At 41.9% G+C, this 19,813-nt stretch overlaps 1 protein-coding gene across 3 annotated transcripts in view; it reads left to right on the top strand.

The window, feature by feature from the left end:
* Positions 1-17,561, top strand: part of cd276 (CD276 molecule) — a 90,575-nt gene extending 73,014 nt beyond the window's left edge. The window contains exons 7-9 of one of the 3 annotated variants that reach the window (XR_533281.2): positions 3,019-3,057; positions 3,158-3,224; positions 16,651-17,561. Coding sequence is in view for 2 of the 3 variants with exons in the window: in XM_008404749.2 (XP_008402971.1) it covers positions 3,019-3,041 (23 nt within the window). In the remaining variant the exon portion in view is untranslated. The remainder of the gene's footprint in view (positions 1-3,018; positions 3,058-3,157; positions 3,225-16,650) is intronic. The other 2 variants (XM_008404749.2, XM_081605014.1) reach the window with 2 other exon arrangements.
* The last annotated feature ends 2,252 nt before the right edge of the window (positions 17,562-19,813 follow it).

Below are 19,813 nucleotides of genomic sequence, written 5' to 3'. Positions count from 1 at the left end.
TCTTCTGCATTACCAGCTTCGGTGACCAACCCTCGTGGTCTTGGAACAGTCCTCCCTCAAGTATTAATGTCATTAGAGTTATTCATTTGACTTTCTTTTTATTTTTTATTTTTTTTAATTCTGATTGAATTATTTAGCCTTTCGGTGAACGCCAAAGTTAATACCATGTGATTTTAATAAGCCGAGAGGTGAAGGAGAGTCTGTGAGTGAAGGGGGACAATGGCTTTTATTCTCCGCTCCCTCTCTCATGAATGTTTCAGAGGGGAAGTCTGTGCAGCCAGGAGCAGGGTCAGCCATCCCACAACTAGTAAGACTTAATATAGTTCAGCCGTAGCTAAAGGCGCCCGCACGCCGCTGACGCGATGCAACGCCACGTCGTCGCCACGCTTGCCCTCCCACCCCCCCCCCAAAACCCGTGCTCCTTCTCGTCGCCCCGCACGCACCTGCTGGAACCAGGTGGACACTGTGGGCGGCGAGCTTGTGAAGTCAAGCTAATGGCTCTGTCTTCTGAGATCACTCTCTAAGCGATTCAGACAGGCAGCTTTGTTTCGCCATCTGGCTTCAATTGCGCTGACAAAGCCAGAGGTTCCTGTGCGAGACAAAGGAGCTAAAATGAGCCTCACTTTAATAAACCCTGGATGATGGGGAGCCACGTTTGTGTGTTATCTTAATGAGCTGTCCAAAGGAGAGTGCGCTTTCCCCTTTCAAAGCCGGCCTGATTGGAACAATAACCAGTGATAACTAGGGACCTGTGCTCATCCGTTTGCCGCGGGATGAGATCCCTTTGTTGCATTTACAGCAGAGGCAAATAATGTTTACCAAACACTGTAGCTCACATTCCCGTCTATATTTCCAGGCACAGCACTTTGCAATCCCACAACCGCACAGTCGGTTGTAGGAAGGGCAATCTTCTTAAGACGTGCGGCCAGAAAGAGACTCCTATCGCTAATTTTCATGCACATGCAAAGTCATGCAGCAAACGCCTCTCGTTTCCCCCCAACACTCCCCCAACCCGCAACTTCACCCAGACACGCGTCCAATAACCTGAGCGTATCACGTTGTTTAGGAAACGGCTGCAGTCGTTGCAAGCGAGGCTCCTATCAGAATCTGAATTCAGTTTGTGTGCACTTCCCCGTGGAAGGGAGCGCGAGTGACCCAGTTCTTTCACAGACACAGAATCATCGGTAAAAGAGCAATTTAACATGCCCTCTGAAAAGGAGAGCAGAGCGGTAAAACCAGTTTTATTAACCCATCTTAACTGAGGCAAGGCCCTGAGTAGGTGGAAGGTTATGGAATATCAAGCCTCACACAGCTTATGGCATTAGCAGCCCCGGCCAGCGCTCGTCTCTGACTCCTTAATGCTGAGGCCACCGCTGGAAGGCAGACAGCACCGGCTCAAATCGCACTAAAGCCCGAGGACTGACAGGCAATCAGGACGAATGTTGTAGATTTTTAGATAAAAAACACAACAACAAAAATAACAGAGGGGATGAACAGCTGTGCCTAAGTTACATCTGGGCTCATTTGTTTCACCTGTTTGGTATATTCTTACAGAGAGATGGAAATAAAAGTACCGCATGAAAACACACCTGAATAATGTATGGCTTAACCGTTGGAACGAGAGGCGTAAAGTATGACTTAACAGCATGAAACCCTGAGAAAAAGGACTCTTTTTTTCTGTTGTTGCCTCGGTTCAGGCTGCAAACGCACCAATTAAAGCGATAAAGCCACAGTTCAGTTCGAGAAGTCCCTGGAAAGCGTCCCAGGTAGCTCAGCTTAACTTTCTTTTCTCTTTTCATTGACACTACACACCGAACAAGCGGGCTCTCCCCGTGGTTGCACATTACCGACTAAAGATATGTAAATAGAACATTTGTGTTCCCTTCACTATTAGATGTGGGTCACTTGATATCTTCAAGAGTGCTAATTAACAGAGCTCCCCGAACACCACTGCTTAGCGGTTTGCACATATAATAAGCTCACCGTTTGCATTCCTGGTGCGGTTCGGCACCACACCGAGAGGAGCATGTTTTATTCGTGTGCGAGCCTGCTGATCTTTCTTGCGCCATCCATTGGATAATAACAAGCACAGAAACTTATATTTACATGCCTCAGACAATTTTTAATCTACACCGCATGAGCCGATCGCATTCTAACAGATTCTCCCCACGCGTGACGCCTCTTGATGTTTTTCGTTGTGTTTGATCGAGCCGGTTGTTGGAGAAACGCTTCTCCTCTATTGGACTCAGACGCTCATCAGGCATCTGCCGCGCGCTGAGCTACTCCTGCGCCCCTTGCAGGGGGTTATCTTCTGGTCCGCGAGGAAAAGGCCAACGGATCAGCTTGAGACGAGACGGGAGGAAAAATAAAAAATAAAAAATAGCAGCCTCTAAATCATTTGGAATAATGAGCATTGTCACAGTTAATAAAAGCAGTCGATGGCAGCTTGTTGGCGTATTAGACAAAACCATCGGCGAGTGCTTTTGAGGGAGGGCTTGGATACTTGTGGAGTTAAAGGCAATCCATTTTCTGGGATGAATCCTCCCCCCCCCCCTTCCTTCCTCCTTCACCCTGTACAAGCTCCATTTTCATCTTCTTGCCAAACAACACCCACCACCACAGCCATCACCCACCCCCAGCCCCGCTCCCTGTCATGTAATCTGTGCTCCTCTGACAACCCAGCCAAGGCCCGGTGGGAGTGTGCCTATCCATCTCACTACCCCAATCTACCTCTCCTGTTTGGTTCCACATGAGCACTCAGCTGCTGTGACTAATTAAATAAAACGTCGTGCCCTCTGCTTCCTGTTAGCCATGGCGACGTTGGTGAGCAGAGACGGAGCGGCGGAGAGGGAGGGGTTGTGAAACAGAATTAGGCCCGCATCGTACTGTGCAACCAAGGATGCCCTATCGTCGCATCTTTCCGTTTTATTCTCAATGTAAATATTTACAGTTTGTGATGTTTTGAAATCATGTCTTAATGTGTGCGTTTTTCTTTTTTTCTTTTCTTGCTTCCTCCAGCGATGACGCCACTGAAGAGCTAAGAACGACAGAGTGAAGGTGCGTGTCGGTTTTCAGTCTCTTTCTTCAAATGTATTCACATGTATGTGTTGCTGTGGTGACAGCTTTTTTTTTTTTCTTCGTCCTCCGTTGTCATTAGCGTCTTGTACACTCTGTGTGAATTCTTTGAAGGACACAGTGTCTCACACACACACTGGAGGTTATTGGTAAGTGCTGCTGTAATGAAGATAGGCTGCATTAATTTTAGAGAGTATGGAAATATTAGAAGTCTTGACATTATCATTTCAGAAATCAGAAGGTCACTGTCTGATATGAAATATCTGCTTAATTTTATCTGTTAGGATTTTCCTAGTCCAATCAAAGCCGGGGTCAGGGTCTTATTAATGGTAAATAGGTTGGGTTTGAGTCGCACAGGCTGTCAGTCTTTCTCTCTAAAACATTTTTAAAAAATTGGACAATTGCTAATTTGTAAGGATTTCCCAGTAAACATGAGATTATCATGTGAATATAACCAATGGTTTCATTGTTATGGTTTTTACTTTAAAAAATGTAAGTTTCTGAAACACTTGAGGTTTAATCTAACTGCTTCCCTTAAAAAACCCCACAATAACCTTCCATTAATTGCGTATACTGCTGCTTAAACACTCATAATTATGAGTTACCTTAAAAACAGAGAGATGAGTTTTGCTCCTTTTTAGATGGCTGCACCAAGGTTTTGTGATTTGAAACCCTGAAAGAAAAATGACACATTTCTGTTTCTTGGTGCTACTGAAAAGACGTCTAGCAGTTCCTCTCACTTCCTTTTCTTTGTTTCTCAACCCTGAGAAAAGCACCTTAAAGCCTGACCTGTATACAACAAGCCCATAATTAGTGGCCCATTACATTTGGCACATTTGACACATTTAATGCTGCCTTTCTTGGTTTCTCCAGAGTGCAGATAGTCAATATCTGCTCTGTTGACTATTTTCTGACCGTTTCAACATGTGCCAATAAATCTGTCAGTTCGAGAAACGCACAGCCCTCACTATATTATACGAACGATTAACAGTTTTGCCATTTTTTTTTTGCAACCTTTACTGCTTCAGTGTTGTTGGGATTTGTTTGTTGAAAACAACGGAAATTGGGATCGTGATCTGGGCATTTTTATTTTCTCATAAAACCGAAACGTCTGTGTTTTGATTCCTGCGCCACTTAATCGCTCGTCTTGTTTTTTTTTTCTCTACATGACACAAACTTCAGAGTTGCGTTTAATCACCTTGTCCTGACAGTCCCTTTTCCCAGTCGTCTGATGGACAGTTCACTGGGACCTCCATTACCCCAGTCCAATCCTCCTGCTTCCTGCAGAATGTCAGTCTGTTTCTGATGTTTCTCTTGGAGAGAGGTTGCCTCTTAAATGCCCTTCTAGGCGCCACGAAGCACCCTGCTGCCTGCTGCCATTGCAGTGCAGACATTAACCCTTTGGGCTCCCTGAAGCGTTCTTCAGGAGTTAAACATTTCTCCATGTAGTTCTTGATGATTTGATAAATGTTTGATTTAGGTGCAGATTTAATAGAAGTGGCTAATTGACTGTGATGCTTTTTTTTTTTATTCAAAGCAATGATGACAGCATGTGTTTCATTGCAAGTAAACAGTATCATAAAAGAAGAACGCTTTCAAGCAATCTGACCTTTTAAAGAAGAAGAAAAAAAAATTACTGACCAACTTTGTTTCTTGTCTCCCAACAATAAACCTTCATCACTGCTGTCTCTTCATCCCGGTTCCTCGTCATCCCCAGCAGACTGGAAAAACAGAAGAAAAGTCCAAACTAAAAATAAATCTCACACACTTTTGGCTTCATTTTTGCATAAATATAAATTAATATTTATGCTGCTTTGATAAAGACCCTTTTAATAAAACCATGTCGGTCGGTGTGGTGCATGAGGTCTGCAGTTATTAAAGTTTGCAGGTTGTAAATGTCATTAGTTTGCATTTCTGACCTATATTTATTGTTTGTTTATTTATTGCCATCCCAACGCATTTCTGTTCCTCCACTCCTCCAGAATTGGTGCAGATGTATTGAGAAGAAAAACTTAACTACAATTTTTATCAGTACAAAAGTGGTACATTTAACTCTCTGATCTTCCTCAGACATGCCACAGACAGACAGAAGTTTTGCAAAGTCACTCGTGCCGGTATTGTGTGGTATTCACAGAGCCTCTAATTCTTACTTTAATAACCAGCAGTTTGACGTCAGCTGAGTGAATGTTTTTTATGACGAGTCGGGACAGTTACAGCTTGTTTTTATGATACCCTGATTGGTCATTGCCGTAAAGCTGCAGCTTACACAGCGAGTGGAACAAGATGAAAGGTGCAGAAAGTAATTTCCTGTTACCAGCCAAAATAAAGTCTGACCAGCAGGAGTCAAAGAGAGGACATTTGTCATTACTGGAGTATCCACTGACCTTCACCGAGATTATTACGTCGAGCTAATATCCTGCAAGCCCCCGGACCTCCTTGCTGCTGAATCACCCCGGATCAATTATTCTAATATTTCTGTGGCAGTTTTGCTATTGATTTATGCATTTATGCAGAGTGCAGCATATCTTATTTAATAAAGTAAGGCTCTGCATTTAATTAAGTCCTTTCAGAGTCAGGAAGCACTTTAGTTATAAAAACCTCTTCCTTATCAATACATGGTCACGTGTGACTGATGTTTAGGAATAACAAAAAAATTGTTTTATTACTTTCAGCGCATGCAGACACATATTAAAGAGGTCACTTGATATTTGATGCAGAGTGCTGTCAACATTAGTGGTCTGTCCATGTTGTCTGTTAAAACTATAACTCACTAATAGTATTAGATTTTCACAGCATGTTAACCTTAGGTAAAAATGCCATGGCGTCACATTAGATGCATCAAAACTAATATGCTAACAAGATCTAGCTTAGTTAGAACAGAAGCATTTATTCCAACTGCGGCGAAAATGACAGATTGTACAAAGTTGCATCTCTTTCTTAATCCCCAAGGTTATATTGTCTGCCCACCCTAAGACCTTCAACTCTTCTGAGACAGCTTTTCACAAGGTTTAGTGACGTGTGTATTCATTTTTTGACCTCTCTAACATGAGTCTATTTACAAGGTGACGTTGGACAAGAAGGCCCGAGTCGCGGTCCCCTGTCTAAGTCATCCCAAAAGTGTTCTTTCGGGTTAAGGTCAGGACTTAAGGTACACACTTTGCTACAACAAAGGGGTCGAGCCATCCCAACACATAACTTTGTTAACACCCTTGTCCCTTAGTGGGGTCGGGAGGGTTGCTGGTGCCCATCTCCAGCTAACGTTCCGGGCGAGAGGCGGGGTCACCCTGGACAGGTCGCCAGTCTGTCTCAGGGCAACACAGAGACAAACAACCATGCACACACACACACACACACACACACCTAGGGGCAATTTAGACAGACCAATTAACCTAACAGTCATGTTTTTGGACTGTGGGAGGAAACCGGAGTACCTGGAGAAAACCCACGCATGCACAGGGAGAACATGCAAACTCCATGCAGAAAAACCTGGGCCGGGAATCGAACCCAGAACCTTCTTGCTGCAAGGCAAAAGCTCTACCAACTGCGCCACTGTGCAGCCCCCAGATAAATGTTCTTCAACACTAAATTGAACATATTCTATCATCTGAAGTGAAAATATATCCTGCAGGTAACATGGTGCAGAGAAACCTCACCGTTATATTTTTATGAAGTGGATGGAAATCTCTGCCATGGACTGGCGACCTGTCCAGAGTGAACCCAAAATGCCAGCACCCCTCACTACCCTCACTGGGGACAAAGTGTAAGAACATGGATGATCCCTGGGTTCATATTTTCTCTTTAATCTAATTATATATTAAGGGAATCATACTGAGCCTTGGCATGGCCAGAGATCGCTGCAAATGAGTAGAGAAGAAATATTGAAAACGTCGGCATAAAGGGAGTAAAGGAAACTCAGTGAAATAAGGAGCAGCATGGGTGATCCCGGTTGTCCACCAGAAGAGTTTCGGTGAATTCCAATGAGAGTGCTGATTGCATTAGAAAATGTCCCCTATAGGTACAATTAGTGCTACATAACGGCCCCCTGGAAGGTTCTTTGGCAAATATGGGAAATATCGATTCATTTTGCTCTTATATATTCACTTAATCTCTGGCCTGTCATGTTGAGAATACATCTCATTGTTATACTTTTTCCCCCCCTGTCACGGCTCAGGCTTTGCTCTGTCACAGTTTTCTCAGTACATTCAGCATTGTGCTTCGGTGCGCTATTCTCCAGGGACGACAGAGATACAAAAATGGTGGAATGCAAGAAAAGCTAACCTAAGTGTATTTTAAGAAGCTGCAGCTGCCAGATGTACAGTAATCAATGGGACGGGAGGTTTTTTAATGTTACAATAACAGTGAAAGGTGCTGAAAGCCTCTTTCAGACCAGACTTTTGTTTCGTTGTCTTTGCGCCCACAGATTGAGGGTTGGGGGTGAAGTTAATCCGTAAGTCGCAGGACATTTTGATGGACACAGTCACATAGGTTGATGATGATGTGTCAATCCTCAAGGCAGCGCATGTCACAGACCAAACTTTTGTGTTCGACGTCCAGCACATCTGAATCAAATCCCTGAATTACCTCTTCATGCACCCAAATTCTACAGAATCCTGCTGAAGACATAATTCAGGTACGTTGAAACCTGAGTTATGTCATCAGCAGGTCATTGACTGCTGACAGAGGGGCCCACATCAAAGTTGAAGAACACTGGCCCTCCAGGACTGGAGTTGGACACCTTGAAAAAATGTCTGAGATGCAGGTGTCTAAGAAAGTGAAATGTTTTGTAAACAGTGTAATTTTGGGACAGATGCTCAAATGATTCTAGTCTTTAATAAACATTCTTTATTATGTATAATATAATAAAGAACATTGTTATATATATATATATATATATATGTAATAATAACCAAATGTAGTAGCTCATATTTAATCAAAAACAAACTGCAATGGACAGTTGTGCTGTGTAGTAATTTCTGGTGCTGTTGAAAACCTTGGCATCTACATCAAATAGTCCAGTCAAAAAAAAAAAATCAAATATAAAACGTGTCATGCCTGATCTACCTTTTTTTTCTTGCCTTTGTAGTATTTTTTTAAGGGGATGAAACTTGGTAATATGGGAGCTTTGATAGGAGTTGCACAGTGACTGGATCCCTGATCAATGACAGCTAATGAACGCAGGGAGAGTTCTGCTCCGCTTGCCTCTCGACAGAGAGCTGACTTCTCTAGAGAGGTCCTGTTTTTTTTCTAGAAAGGCACAGGAGCCTTCACTGAAACCAGCTGCCTGTGAGCTCAATTAACCACTATAGATTACTCATGTTGCAGATGAGAGGGGAGATACAAAATCAGCGGTGTGTTGATGCTGAAATACATGAGTGTACACAAAGAAGTGCGTGAGTATACTGGAAAGTGGACATGAGACCGGATTGCGAGCGGTAGCAGCATATAAATGATTAAAAAACCCTGCAAACTCAAAATAGGGGCTATACCTAGCAGGATAAAGGATTCCTAGATTTATATAGCATATTAACCTTTGCTTGTTTTAGCCTCCATATTTCAAATTCAAGGTAACTTATAGAAGACTGGCATACTGCCGTGTTTGCCCCAGTGTTTTGGATTGGGAACAGGAGAGTGTGTTCTGAACCATGGAGGCATCACACTTCTCCGCCTTGCAGAGAAAGCGTACTTACTAGGTGTCAGAAAGGAGGCTCTGACTCTCGTTGTCAAGGCTTAGATTCAGGAAGAGTTGTGTGATTTTTCCTCATGGCCTTGGAGAACGGGCCCAGGGTCTTTGAAGACTTGGTGAGGGTGTCATGGGACTTTGTCTGTCCGGTCCAACATCGAAAGTCTTTTGACCGTGTTGCCTTTGAGTGGTGTTGTAAGGCTCCAAAATGCAGTTGATTTTTTTAACCCTCCTGCAGACTTAAGAGACGGAGTCCATTGAATACCACAAGCTTTATACCCTGTGAACTTTTTTTTTTGTGTGTGTGGTTTTGGGAACTGACGGTCTGACGGGACACCCTGGGTGCTTCCCCGCTGTCCGAATGAGACATCTGTTGGGTTCCTCCTGAGCGTCGCACTAAGTCTGCGGGAGGCTCAAGTGCTATGTGACTTCTGTACAGTCAAATGTGTCCACAAATTTATTATAATTTTTTTTTTACATGAACACGAGACGTGGATCATGACCTAAAGTACAAGATCCCAGATCCTGATGCCGAGTACAATCAGATGAAATGAGTATCTCCTGTACGGATGGATGGAACATATGCAGAAAGTCAATAGTTGTATTAAATCTCTAGATTTAATGATATTATACACCGTTATTATCATTGTTATATGAAGTTGCGTTTTCTAACATTGCTCTCTCAAGCAGTTTACCCTGTTCCTCTGGATGAAAAGGACATTTTATGAAAACTTGTCGAATCCATGTGTGATTGTTGCTTTGTCAATGTTAAAACAAAGTGAGTTTTCTCTTGGGTCTTAAAAACTTTTCACATCAAGCGCTACATGCCTGGCAGACAGGTTCTAAACTGAATGAAGTCTTATTAGTTAGAAGCTAATATCAGCATATTGTTTACAAAGCTTTGCCCTATCAAAGAGGATTTGTTCCACACAGGAAAATTTAAAGATGGCAAAAAAAGAAAAAAACCCTAACCGCTGAGCAGCCCCCCCACTGTGATGGGAATATGCAGAACATATTGCCCAGAACTTTCATGGTTAGCTTTCTGAAGTCTGCAAACATCGTTGCGTGGTCACGAAACTTGGAGAGAAATTTGCACACATGCAGATTGAGTGAGCTGCAATGGCCATATTTCTACATGCATGCTCTGCGCCTCAGAGCTTCTTCATTAACTTAAGAGGAAGAAGCATCACAATAAAACAAAAAGCAAACAAAAAACATGGCACCATTTCTTTAACAATGGTGCTCAGAGCGGCTGATTGTTAGAAAGTGAATTAGGACTGAAAAGTTTTTTTTATGCTGCACACAACTGAGATGTAGCAAATTGATCTATTTTTATATGGCACTTTTCATACAGACAAGTGTAATAAAGAATCCTTTGTAGAGGTGGGTTGAGGTAGAAAAAGCATTCAGATGATTAAAGCAAGCAAACAAAGAAGATGAGGAACTGAGGAAAACTGGCAATGTAATAAAACACTTGCTAAAATGGCTAACAAAATTCAGTAATATTATAAATATTCAAATCTCAGCGGTCAGCAGAATCAAAAGCTACACTTTGGTTTAGTAAAACCACCCGTGAAAGTTCGTTCTGATCCATATTACACCCAAGTTTATTAAAGACTCTACATCTTGATTTAAAAGATTTCAGTGTTTCAGCATCTTTTGCAGTTTCCTCCAAGTCTGTTCCAGATTTGTGGTGCATAGAATCTGATCAGTGCGTCTCCACGTTTGGGATTGCAGAGTAGACTGTAACCATTAGGTCTGAAAGGTTAATAAAACAACAACAGATCTTTAATGCATTTCTTTAATGTATTTCAGAGTTTACATGAGGTTTTAATTGATTAAGAACATGCTATCCTAAAAGTTTTCTAACACTCAATTGGTTCATTAGTTAAAAATAACAAATTTTGTTCTCATTTGCTGAAATGACCTGTGCATTCACTTGAACACACTCCATTTAGTTTGCGCAGTCTGCTAATAAGAGCGTGGCGAGGCAGTGCCTGTAATCTAATAACACAGAAGTATTTTTAATTGAACAACAGCTTGAATACGCAGACTTCGTGCAAATCAGAAAAGGTGCTCTCAGGAACCCCAAACCCTGCGAATCGTGCGTTGGTGTCGGGCTGAACCGCGCCTCTAGCTGAACGTTAACTCTTTGACTGAACTCCTGAAAGTCACTTGCTCTCGCTCATTTCATCTTAAAAGGTGACACTCACCTTCACGCCGCATCTGGGAGCAAATCCATCACAACACAGGTGGGAGACGTCTGCTGCGCCGTCCTGTGTGACTCTAAATATTCATCCAGATTAACACGCTGACAAAATAAGGCCCGTAAGGTAAATGATTGACTTGCCTGAAGAGGTGGACGGCATCCCAATATGTGCGCTGAACAAACAGGGGAGTCTTTCTTCTCTCATCCCGCTATCTTCCTTCAGGTACCGAGTCACCTCGCCTTTGGGGTTTACCACAGGAGTCTCTTCAAATGATCCTCTAGTCTAAAGTGAAAAATCAAGATTAATGCACTTCCATGTCCCACCCAGGCTCAGAGGGGGGCAAGGGAGGGAGAGAGGGGATCTCATAATTAACACCAGGGGGGCTGCAGAGTGCCTTTTTTTTTTTAGAGAGAGGCTGGGCCATACCATGTAGGGGGGAAAAAAAAAAAAAAAAAACGATTAAGGGGTATGATTTTTTTTTTCTTTTCTTTTGTGTGTGCGTGATGCATGCCGCTGCTTTCGAATAACACTGTGGCAACAGAATGAACTGTCAGATGCCTCACTCTGGCTTAGTGTTATTGGGATAAAGTGGAAAGGCCTGTAGCGGGAGCTGCTGCATTACTCCATCATTCAAGCGGTGATCATTGTTATGTGTTGTGACCTATGTGAATTATCACTGCTCAGGACTCTTCCTTCTGTTTCTTTTTCTTTTTTTCTCCCGCAGAGACCTGCTCCTGCAGAGTCTACATATTTCAACAGTGTTTCCTGTTTCCAGTAACTGTCTGCCACATCCTCTCATGTTCCTGTAAAATATCAACCCAAGGCACAAAACATGCGGGAGCGGCTATATTATAGGCTTCAGTAAACAAAGAGGCATATAGAAAACTTGCCAAAACACAAACTTAGATGTGTTTTGTTGGGATTTTATGACCGACACAGAATAGGGACGGACGTGTGTGGGTGAGGAAAAAGAACGCATATATTTTTTGCGAATAAAAATGAAAAGGTGCACCAACAGTTGGAAGGCTTTTCGTGTATCTGCTGTACCTACACGTTTCACACACAGAGACAGAAGCCTTTTTGCCCATTCTGATTTGTACATTTCTCAAACTTATTCAAATTGGATGGAGAGATTATCAAAGTTATCGTAGTTAACTAACGCCGCCTCATCTGACAGGTGAGTCTTTTGTTGTCTTGTTGTATTCTTCCATAAAAGCAGAACTTGCTGGCTTACAACACGGAGCCGTTTTCTCGACAGATTTTTCCACATGAGCTGTGGATCCTTGTAGCTCCTCTCGAGTTACCATGACAATCTGTCGTTATAACATGACAAACTGTGAGACAATTTTGCAAGGTACTCTGTGTCTACCTTTTTTAATGCCAAAAATCCCAAGTCACCCCTATTCCTGTTACATTTTCCTTCTAATGAGCGAGACTTTGGCCGCCGTTTAAAGCGATGTTTGATCCGTAGTTTCTCTGGTTTCCAAAACATCTTTTAAAGGTTTTTTTTTTCTTTGGACTTCAGCTGTATATTTTCTCATTATCAGTCCTGTATTCAACCAATACTCAAGCAACGAACCAATTATATCGCTCCAAGCCTGCCCCAAATTCTAGCAGGCATTTTGTTGTGGATTCTTTTAATAAATGTATGAAAAATAATGCAGTTTGCAGCTCAGTAGTAGTATTTTTAAGGGCTTTGTTGAAAAGTTGTCATGCAGTAGATGACCAACTAAAGGTTTGTGTGTCTCTTCTGCCCCGTGCCATGTTGTTACTGAATGTTATCCCGCTATTTGTTAAAAAATACACTCTTAGAAACTGTTCAATAAAGGATCTCTGGGTCCTTAGAAGCAAATTATTAAACCGTTTGGATTAGCTTAACAATTTTCTGCAGTGTTGTACACCATGGAGATTTGATAAATCACAACATTTTACAGCATTTTTTTTGTATGTTTACAATTGATTGTTCATAAAAATAAAAATACAAACTACAATTTTATATGATTTTGTTGGTTGGTCCTGATCCCACCCAGCATCAGCATTTTGATTTTGTTTCCTCACTTGCTGGTTTTTAACTATAAATGTATCCTTGGGGATCTTCCTACATATTTATGCCCACGTTTGTCTAGAGAACGATTTAAAGTTATCATCTCTCGTTACCTTGGGGGAAATTCAGATCAATTCCAAAGGACAGATAAATCCAATCACTTTGCCCTAATGTGTGATTATGATTCCTCTTGGTTATGTATGTTGTGTATTTGGTCTTGTATCTTGCGTCAGGTATTTGTTGTACGTTTTTTGCTGCCATCTTGTCCAGGTCACACTTGGAAAAGTTTTATCTCAAAGAATTGTTTTTTCCCGCTAAATAAAGGATATATACAACTAAAAATAGCACCCCCTAGTAACACAAAGTCGGTTATCGCTAAAATTCAGAGAATTTTACAAAATCACTTGATTGTACCATGAAGTAAAATACTTCTTGTCAGTAAAGCCTCTCTCCCAACACCTTAGTTAGCAAATCTGGACAATCGGTCTGAACATTTCTTTCTCCATTAAGGAAATCAGACTCCCTAATGGGAGGTTTCAAAACAACTATGATGGCATTGTTTATATTGGAGGTGTCACTTATGAATAGTAATGTCTAACGTTGGTGATATGTAAACATCTCCCATGCTAGTTTAATTCCAATGGGACCATGGAGCACCACTGTTTGCTTGGATAGTGCATTTCCATGTGTGGTTGAGCCTAATAACAATTGCCTATTATATTTCTTCCCACGCTGATGAGTCTAACCACTGTTTAAATATATTCCACACCTCTCTATTCGTATCCTGCCGGACCCTTGGGATCCTGTTTTCATTGCAAGCTTGTAAAGGTATCTGCTTAAATGTAAATGTATCCTTAAAGGCAGAGCTTGTGTTTCCTCTGCGAGCGGTGCGCATTATACTTTGTAATTATCCATTGTGTGCAGAGAAACTGCCATGATGTGTTTTTCATCATCAGGTAATCCTCTCCTAAGTATCACTAAAGTTTAGCGGCTTCCTCATTATGCTGACTTCGTCTTCAAGGTTATTCCCAGTCATTTGCTTTCTCAGAGCGATGCCTGGCGTCAGGCTTTGATAGTTGCTCCGATTGTTGTTGTTGTTTCTGTCAAAGTCAAAAACTATGGCTGCGGAGGTGGGGATTTTTTTTTTTATAAGTACACTGAGCTGAGCTAGACAACTGGTGGAGGTAAAAAAAAAAAAACATTTTCATGTAAATGAGGATAGATTGTGGTTTTTAATGCTTTGTTAGATTAAACCCATTGCACCGTTCTTGTAACCAGCCTCCTATATCCTTAGTAAATTAGCCTGCGATCCGGTTTACCTGCACTAAATGGATCTGTCCATCAGCTTGTCTCAGAGTTGTTAGGGCAGAGGTTTCGTCGTTTCAGCCGCAACTGCTTTGGATCCTCCTGACTGAGAGAAGCTGATTGTTGGAAACGTTGGAAGGGATTTTATTTTTCGAGTCCTTTCGCCTGGAAGAGTTATTTTAGACGACTCCAAATAGCTCTGCACCTCTGTGAAAGTAGTTTTTTTTTATTTTTATTTTATTTCCTTTTTTCACCTCTGACCCTCTCTCACTCAACCAATCCACTTTGAAACACTCTTACTTAGGGATCTCTCGGGGGACATTGAGGGATATGAATGTGATGAACAATGCATGTGTGAGAATTACGTTGTATTCATTTGGGTGATGGATAAGATGGCAGGTCGGATTGCATCCTGACAGGGAGCAAATGGAAGCCTGAGTGCATTTTTTTTTCTTCTTTCTTTAAGAATCTCCGTTTAGCAGATATTTTTTTCTGGCAGCCTTTGTAATTTGCTGAGATTTCCATCGTTTGCAACGGCAGACTCTCTAACTGCGTCAGTTTTTGTTTTGACATTTTCAAGCAGTTAGCGGTGCCTGTAGGGTTTTCATTCAGAATTACAGCGCATCGCACCGGCTCTCATGTGTAAAATATAATAAAGGGATGATAATTAGTGTCAGTTATGTGCTACGAACAGCTTCCTGACCGAACTATAACTGGAATGGATTATGAAGCGAGTTCTTAAAAGGCGAGACAAGACAAGACAAAGGAATGATGACAAGTGTAGACAGCTGACATCCGAACAGAGCACAAACAGATATTTCCTCCATCCCAAGTCAAAGATTATTACTTCCTCTCCGATTACACATAGTATGTGCAATATCTGGGAGCTGAAATGAATCGCCTCCCTGATGACCGGTTGGACCGTAATCATTTAAAACTGGTTTCAGTAATGCTAAACTTCCAAGCCTATAGCTGTAGCTAAGCTACGCTGCCTTTAAAAGCTTCAAGTAGGGGGACGTCATGTGTGACACAATTAAATTCCACCCGAGTTAATTCAAACTGTTTAATGATGCAAGGAGAACAATTTCTTTCTCAGTGGGGTGGTCCGCATGGGCTACGAGGAAGGAGCAGCTCAGAGAGACACGCAGAGAGGATGTCTTGATTTAAAGAGATGTGTTGGTTGTTGGGGTGTTGTAGTTGGTAATTTCATGATGTTAAATGTGTGTGGAGTGTATTTGTTCCAATTATTTCACACACCAATCAGGCATAGCATTATAACATGCCTAAGAGTGTGTCGCTCCCTCTTTTGCTGTGCCGGATCCCTGAGTGTGTGCTGTGATTTCTGGCACCAAAGTGCCAGCTGCAGATGTTTTAACTCCTGTAAGCTGTGATGTGGCTCCTCTATGGATTGGATCTCTTTTTTTTTCATGGGGAAAAGATTCTGGATTGGGTTGAGATCTGGGGGAATCTGGAGGCCAAGCGCACATCTTAAGCTTACGTTCATGCACTTCAAACCATTGCTCAACCAGTTTTAGCTTGGAGCAGGGCTCAGTACCCTGTTGAGAGAGCGCACAGTCATCAGAGAATACTGTCTTAATGAGGCAGGTGGTCCGTGTCAAAGTCACAAAATGACATAACTATTTATAATGAGACCTAAGGGTTTCCAGGACACACTAGCATCACACTACCTCAATCAGTTTGCCTTTTTTCCGCAATGCACTTGCACTGTTTTTGTTTTTTCTCAGGTTGCATTATCCTGCTGAAAGAAGTCTGCATTCAGGGAATCACCTTTTTTTATCATCCCAACATTAACTTCTTAAACATCCTGAGCCACAGTAGCTCATCTGTAGGGTCGCACCATGTGGGGCGGCCTTTGCTCATCATGTGACTCATGGGGCTTTTGGGGTTTACTGAGGCATCGTCGCTGCTTTACCATTGCTCCCTCCTCGAACCACTTGAGCTGCAGTTTCCTCTGACCTAGCCATCTTTCCATTACAGTTGCTCTTGTCATACTTGCCTTTCTTACCTTTAAGACATCAACTTTGAGGATAAAATGTCTACTTGCTGCTTAATATATGCCATCCATTAACAGGTAGCATGACTCAAAGATAATCAGTGTTATTCACTGCAGACCAACCTCACCACAGGGGCGAGTGGTCGTAATCTGATGCTTCATCAGTGTATGTGGCTGCAATCTCTATGCAATATGTTTTTTTTCCTACATAATAGGTTAGATTTGTTTTTTTTAAACTCTGGTTTCTTTCTTCATGTCTTCTACCATAAAGAACCCAAACTTATCTGTGTGTTGTTTTTTTTGTGTGTGTGTCTCTTTTCAGAAGTCGTGGCCAGACAGTCGGGGTGGGAGAAGGAGGAGATGAGTCTGGCGGGTAATCCCAGTCCACCTATCCATCAACCTGGAGACTGTTTCCAGCATCCCCTGCAGAATGTCAAAGCCTCGCTGAGCAGAAGATGAGTCCATCATCTCCTTTCTTAGGCTTTCCCTCGAGTTCCCATCCAAACACATAAACACATCATGTGCCATTAGTTTCTATTGCCTTCTTTTCATTCTCTCGACGGAGACGTGCAACGGCGGGTAAACGCAGTTGAATGAGTCGTGTTGCCTGCGACACGAAGAGCGGCGGGCGCTTTTGAAAACGACAGGATGTGACAGGATCCTTTGTCTGTCACTGACATCACTCTGCATGCGTCGCGATGGGGCGTGTGCCAGAGATCTGCTGTCTAATAGGAAGTGAGACACTTAAAGAGATGACCCTGCTTCAGTTGCCAGAGAGAGAGAGAGAGAGCGAGCGAGCCCAGCTCTCCTATTACACCGCAACTTGCTAATTAGCGTCTGTCGCTGGAGTAACTTGTACCTGTCAGTGTGCGCCGCTCTCCTATATTCAGTAAGTCGAGGCAATTGAAAGTGAACGCCAGCGAAGCTCCAACAAACTGCAAATGGCGGATGTGAAACACTCTGATCCTTCTCCCTGACCCGACAGCTTTTACGTGTAAGAAATTGTTTTTAATGAAGAAAGACAATCTCGGCTAGTTTCTACAGCTGACGCCGAATGTTTTATCTCTTCTGGCCTGCGGGGGTGTACATTTTGTTTTATTGCATCTTTTTGAAGTACTTAAGCGAGTCCCAGTGCCATATGCCTCTGTATGAATACCAAAGCCATTTGTTTGAAATAATGAAAAAAAAAAAACTAGTGCCTATTTACATTAAAGAGACATGGTGAAACTGTCAGCTCATTGGTAGTTATTGGTTTTGTTCTTGGGTGGGGACACCATCTCCATTCAGCTGGAACAAGGTCGAGTTTATTACAGACGTTTCTTCCCTTCCACCGCAGGATTAGCCAGGCTGTTCAAATTCACCCTTCCACATTCCATTAGGTGATTTATCTTCCAACTACACTCCATAATGAGCAAAGCGTGAATTACGGTCAAAGTAATACAAATATTTCATTTACATGCAGATCAACTCTGACATGCTGAATTGTTCCCAGTTAGACGCAGTCCTATTTTGGGGCTAATCTCTCTCTGTTTGCAGATGCTCAGTCAGTGCAAACATTTTACTCATTTTGAATAATGGATTTTCTCTGCGAATGTTTGTTGCTGTCATATGCTGAATAGCTACCTTGGATCAAGTCTGACTTCAGTAACCATTACTGAAATACCTCTCAGCCTCTACGCACACACGCATTCACACACGCATTCACACATAGCACGTCTTTCTATCTTCACAAGGACTTTACATTGACTTCCAGTCATTTTTCATTCATTTCTATAGCCTTACACTGACCTTTACCATAAACCTACCCAATACCAGTACATGCCTAACCCTAAACTCAACTCATAGTAGAAGACATGAAGAAACAACAATTCTTCCTGTAGGGCCCAGGATTTGGGCCCCATAAGGAGGAGCGGATCCTCATAACGTAGCATTTCTTGGAGATAGGAGCCTTGCAAGGTGAGGAATGCTAAAACACATAGACACACTCACAAAACACTCACTGTCCTCTGTTTAAGCTGTGTGAGTGTTGATCAAACCCCAGGTTGTGCCCAAACATCCAGATCTCTCTGTACAGTCGTCCTTGACCTTGGTCTGTGTCCTCACGCCCCAGACGCCTGCGTGAAATTAAATTACAGATTAGTGGCTCCAGGCCCAAAGAGGGGTTTATTTGGTTGGCTCTTCTCTGAGAAGCGCTCATTTTCTCATTCAGGAATTGGGAAGGGGTGAAATGCAGTGGGAATTAAGGAAGAAAGTGCCAGTCTTGGAAGATATTTTTGTATTCTGCGAGCGAGTGATGCCCAAATACTGAAATCTCTGCAAAGACTTCTAAATCTCATAGGAAGAGGGGATAGATGCCCAGTGGAAATAGGTTTTTCAGTTGTATAAACTGGTGCTTGGAAGAAAAAATAACACTTGTCTGTATTTGTGTAGAAATATTTTTTCTCTCTCGTCAAAAAGGACAAGACTGAAAAGAAGCACAATTTTTTTTTCAGCCCCTGGATGTGCAGTCTGGAAATTAAAAAAGTCATTCTCGTGAGACAAAAGAAGAAAACAGCAGGCTCTCTTTAATTTAGAAGTCTGTCAAGCCTTTTGCAATCCCTAATTCCAAATTGCATTCACCTTGCATAGCATTCAAATACAAGTGACCTGTTCAGTTGGCAGTGAAAAGGGGTCTGGTGGTTGCTACTACATCACAAACAGTGACTTAGGCTTTAGATTTTCTTTTCTAAAAATGTTTTTCTTAAAAAAAAAAAACACTTTCAGAAACAAAAGGAAACAGTTTTTATAACTGATTACCTTTCATTGTGTTCAAGCTTGAAGCTCACAATATTTACATTTATTTCCATGTCAAGAATTAAGAACAATATGGACAAATCATACATAAACAAAGTTGCAGCTAAGGAAGCAGCCAGAAAGAATAATGACAGTTTGTTTGAGGCACCAATGGTGTTAGCTTTATTTTTTATTCAAAACACTAAAAATCTGACATTTAAATGTTGAAATGTTTGTCCCAGTTCTGTTCTTCTCTGATGTTCCCTATTTTCTATTTTTCTTTTAGTTGTAATGACTGTCTAGGGGTGGCCAGAGTCTAAAATGTATGCAGGTCTCACTTTTTTGCACATAACCAGCTTTTCAGGTTTGAAGTTGACCTACAGCATATGAGCTTTTTGGAGGACACTGCCAGTCATGCAACTCAAACCTGGTTGAAGTTAGTATAATCACAATAAAATGTTAAAAAGACACCTAATACTACATACTAAATGGAGGACAGAAAATGGTGTGGTAACATTTGTCATTTTCCATATATGGTAGTGCCTTTCTGATTTAGAGGGCCTGGTTCAAATGTTTATATTTCTGTGTGAAAAGTACCTTTAACTGCTTTGAAAAATCTATTGTAATTTAGTTATTCCATACATTTTTTGTTTGCTTTATTAGCATTTTAGGAAGTAACATATGAAGATGTCAGGGCTTTAATTTCTATATAA

The sequence above is a fragment of the Poecilia reticulata genome, chromosome 3 (assembly GCF_904066995.2).
Source record: "Poecilia reticulata chromosome 3, P_reticulata-male-v2, whole genome shotgun sequence".
Lineage (NCBI taxonomy): Eukaryota > Metazoa > Chordata > Actinopteri > Cyprinodontiformes > Poeciliidae > Poecilia > Poecilia reticulata.
Note: the sequence above shows the minus strand (reverse complement) of the source record. Positions and strands in the feature narration are given on the sequence as shown.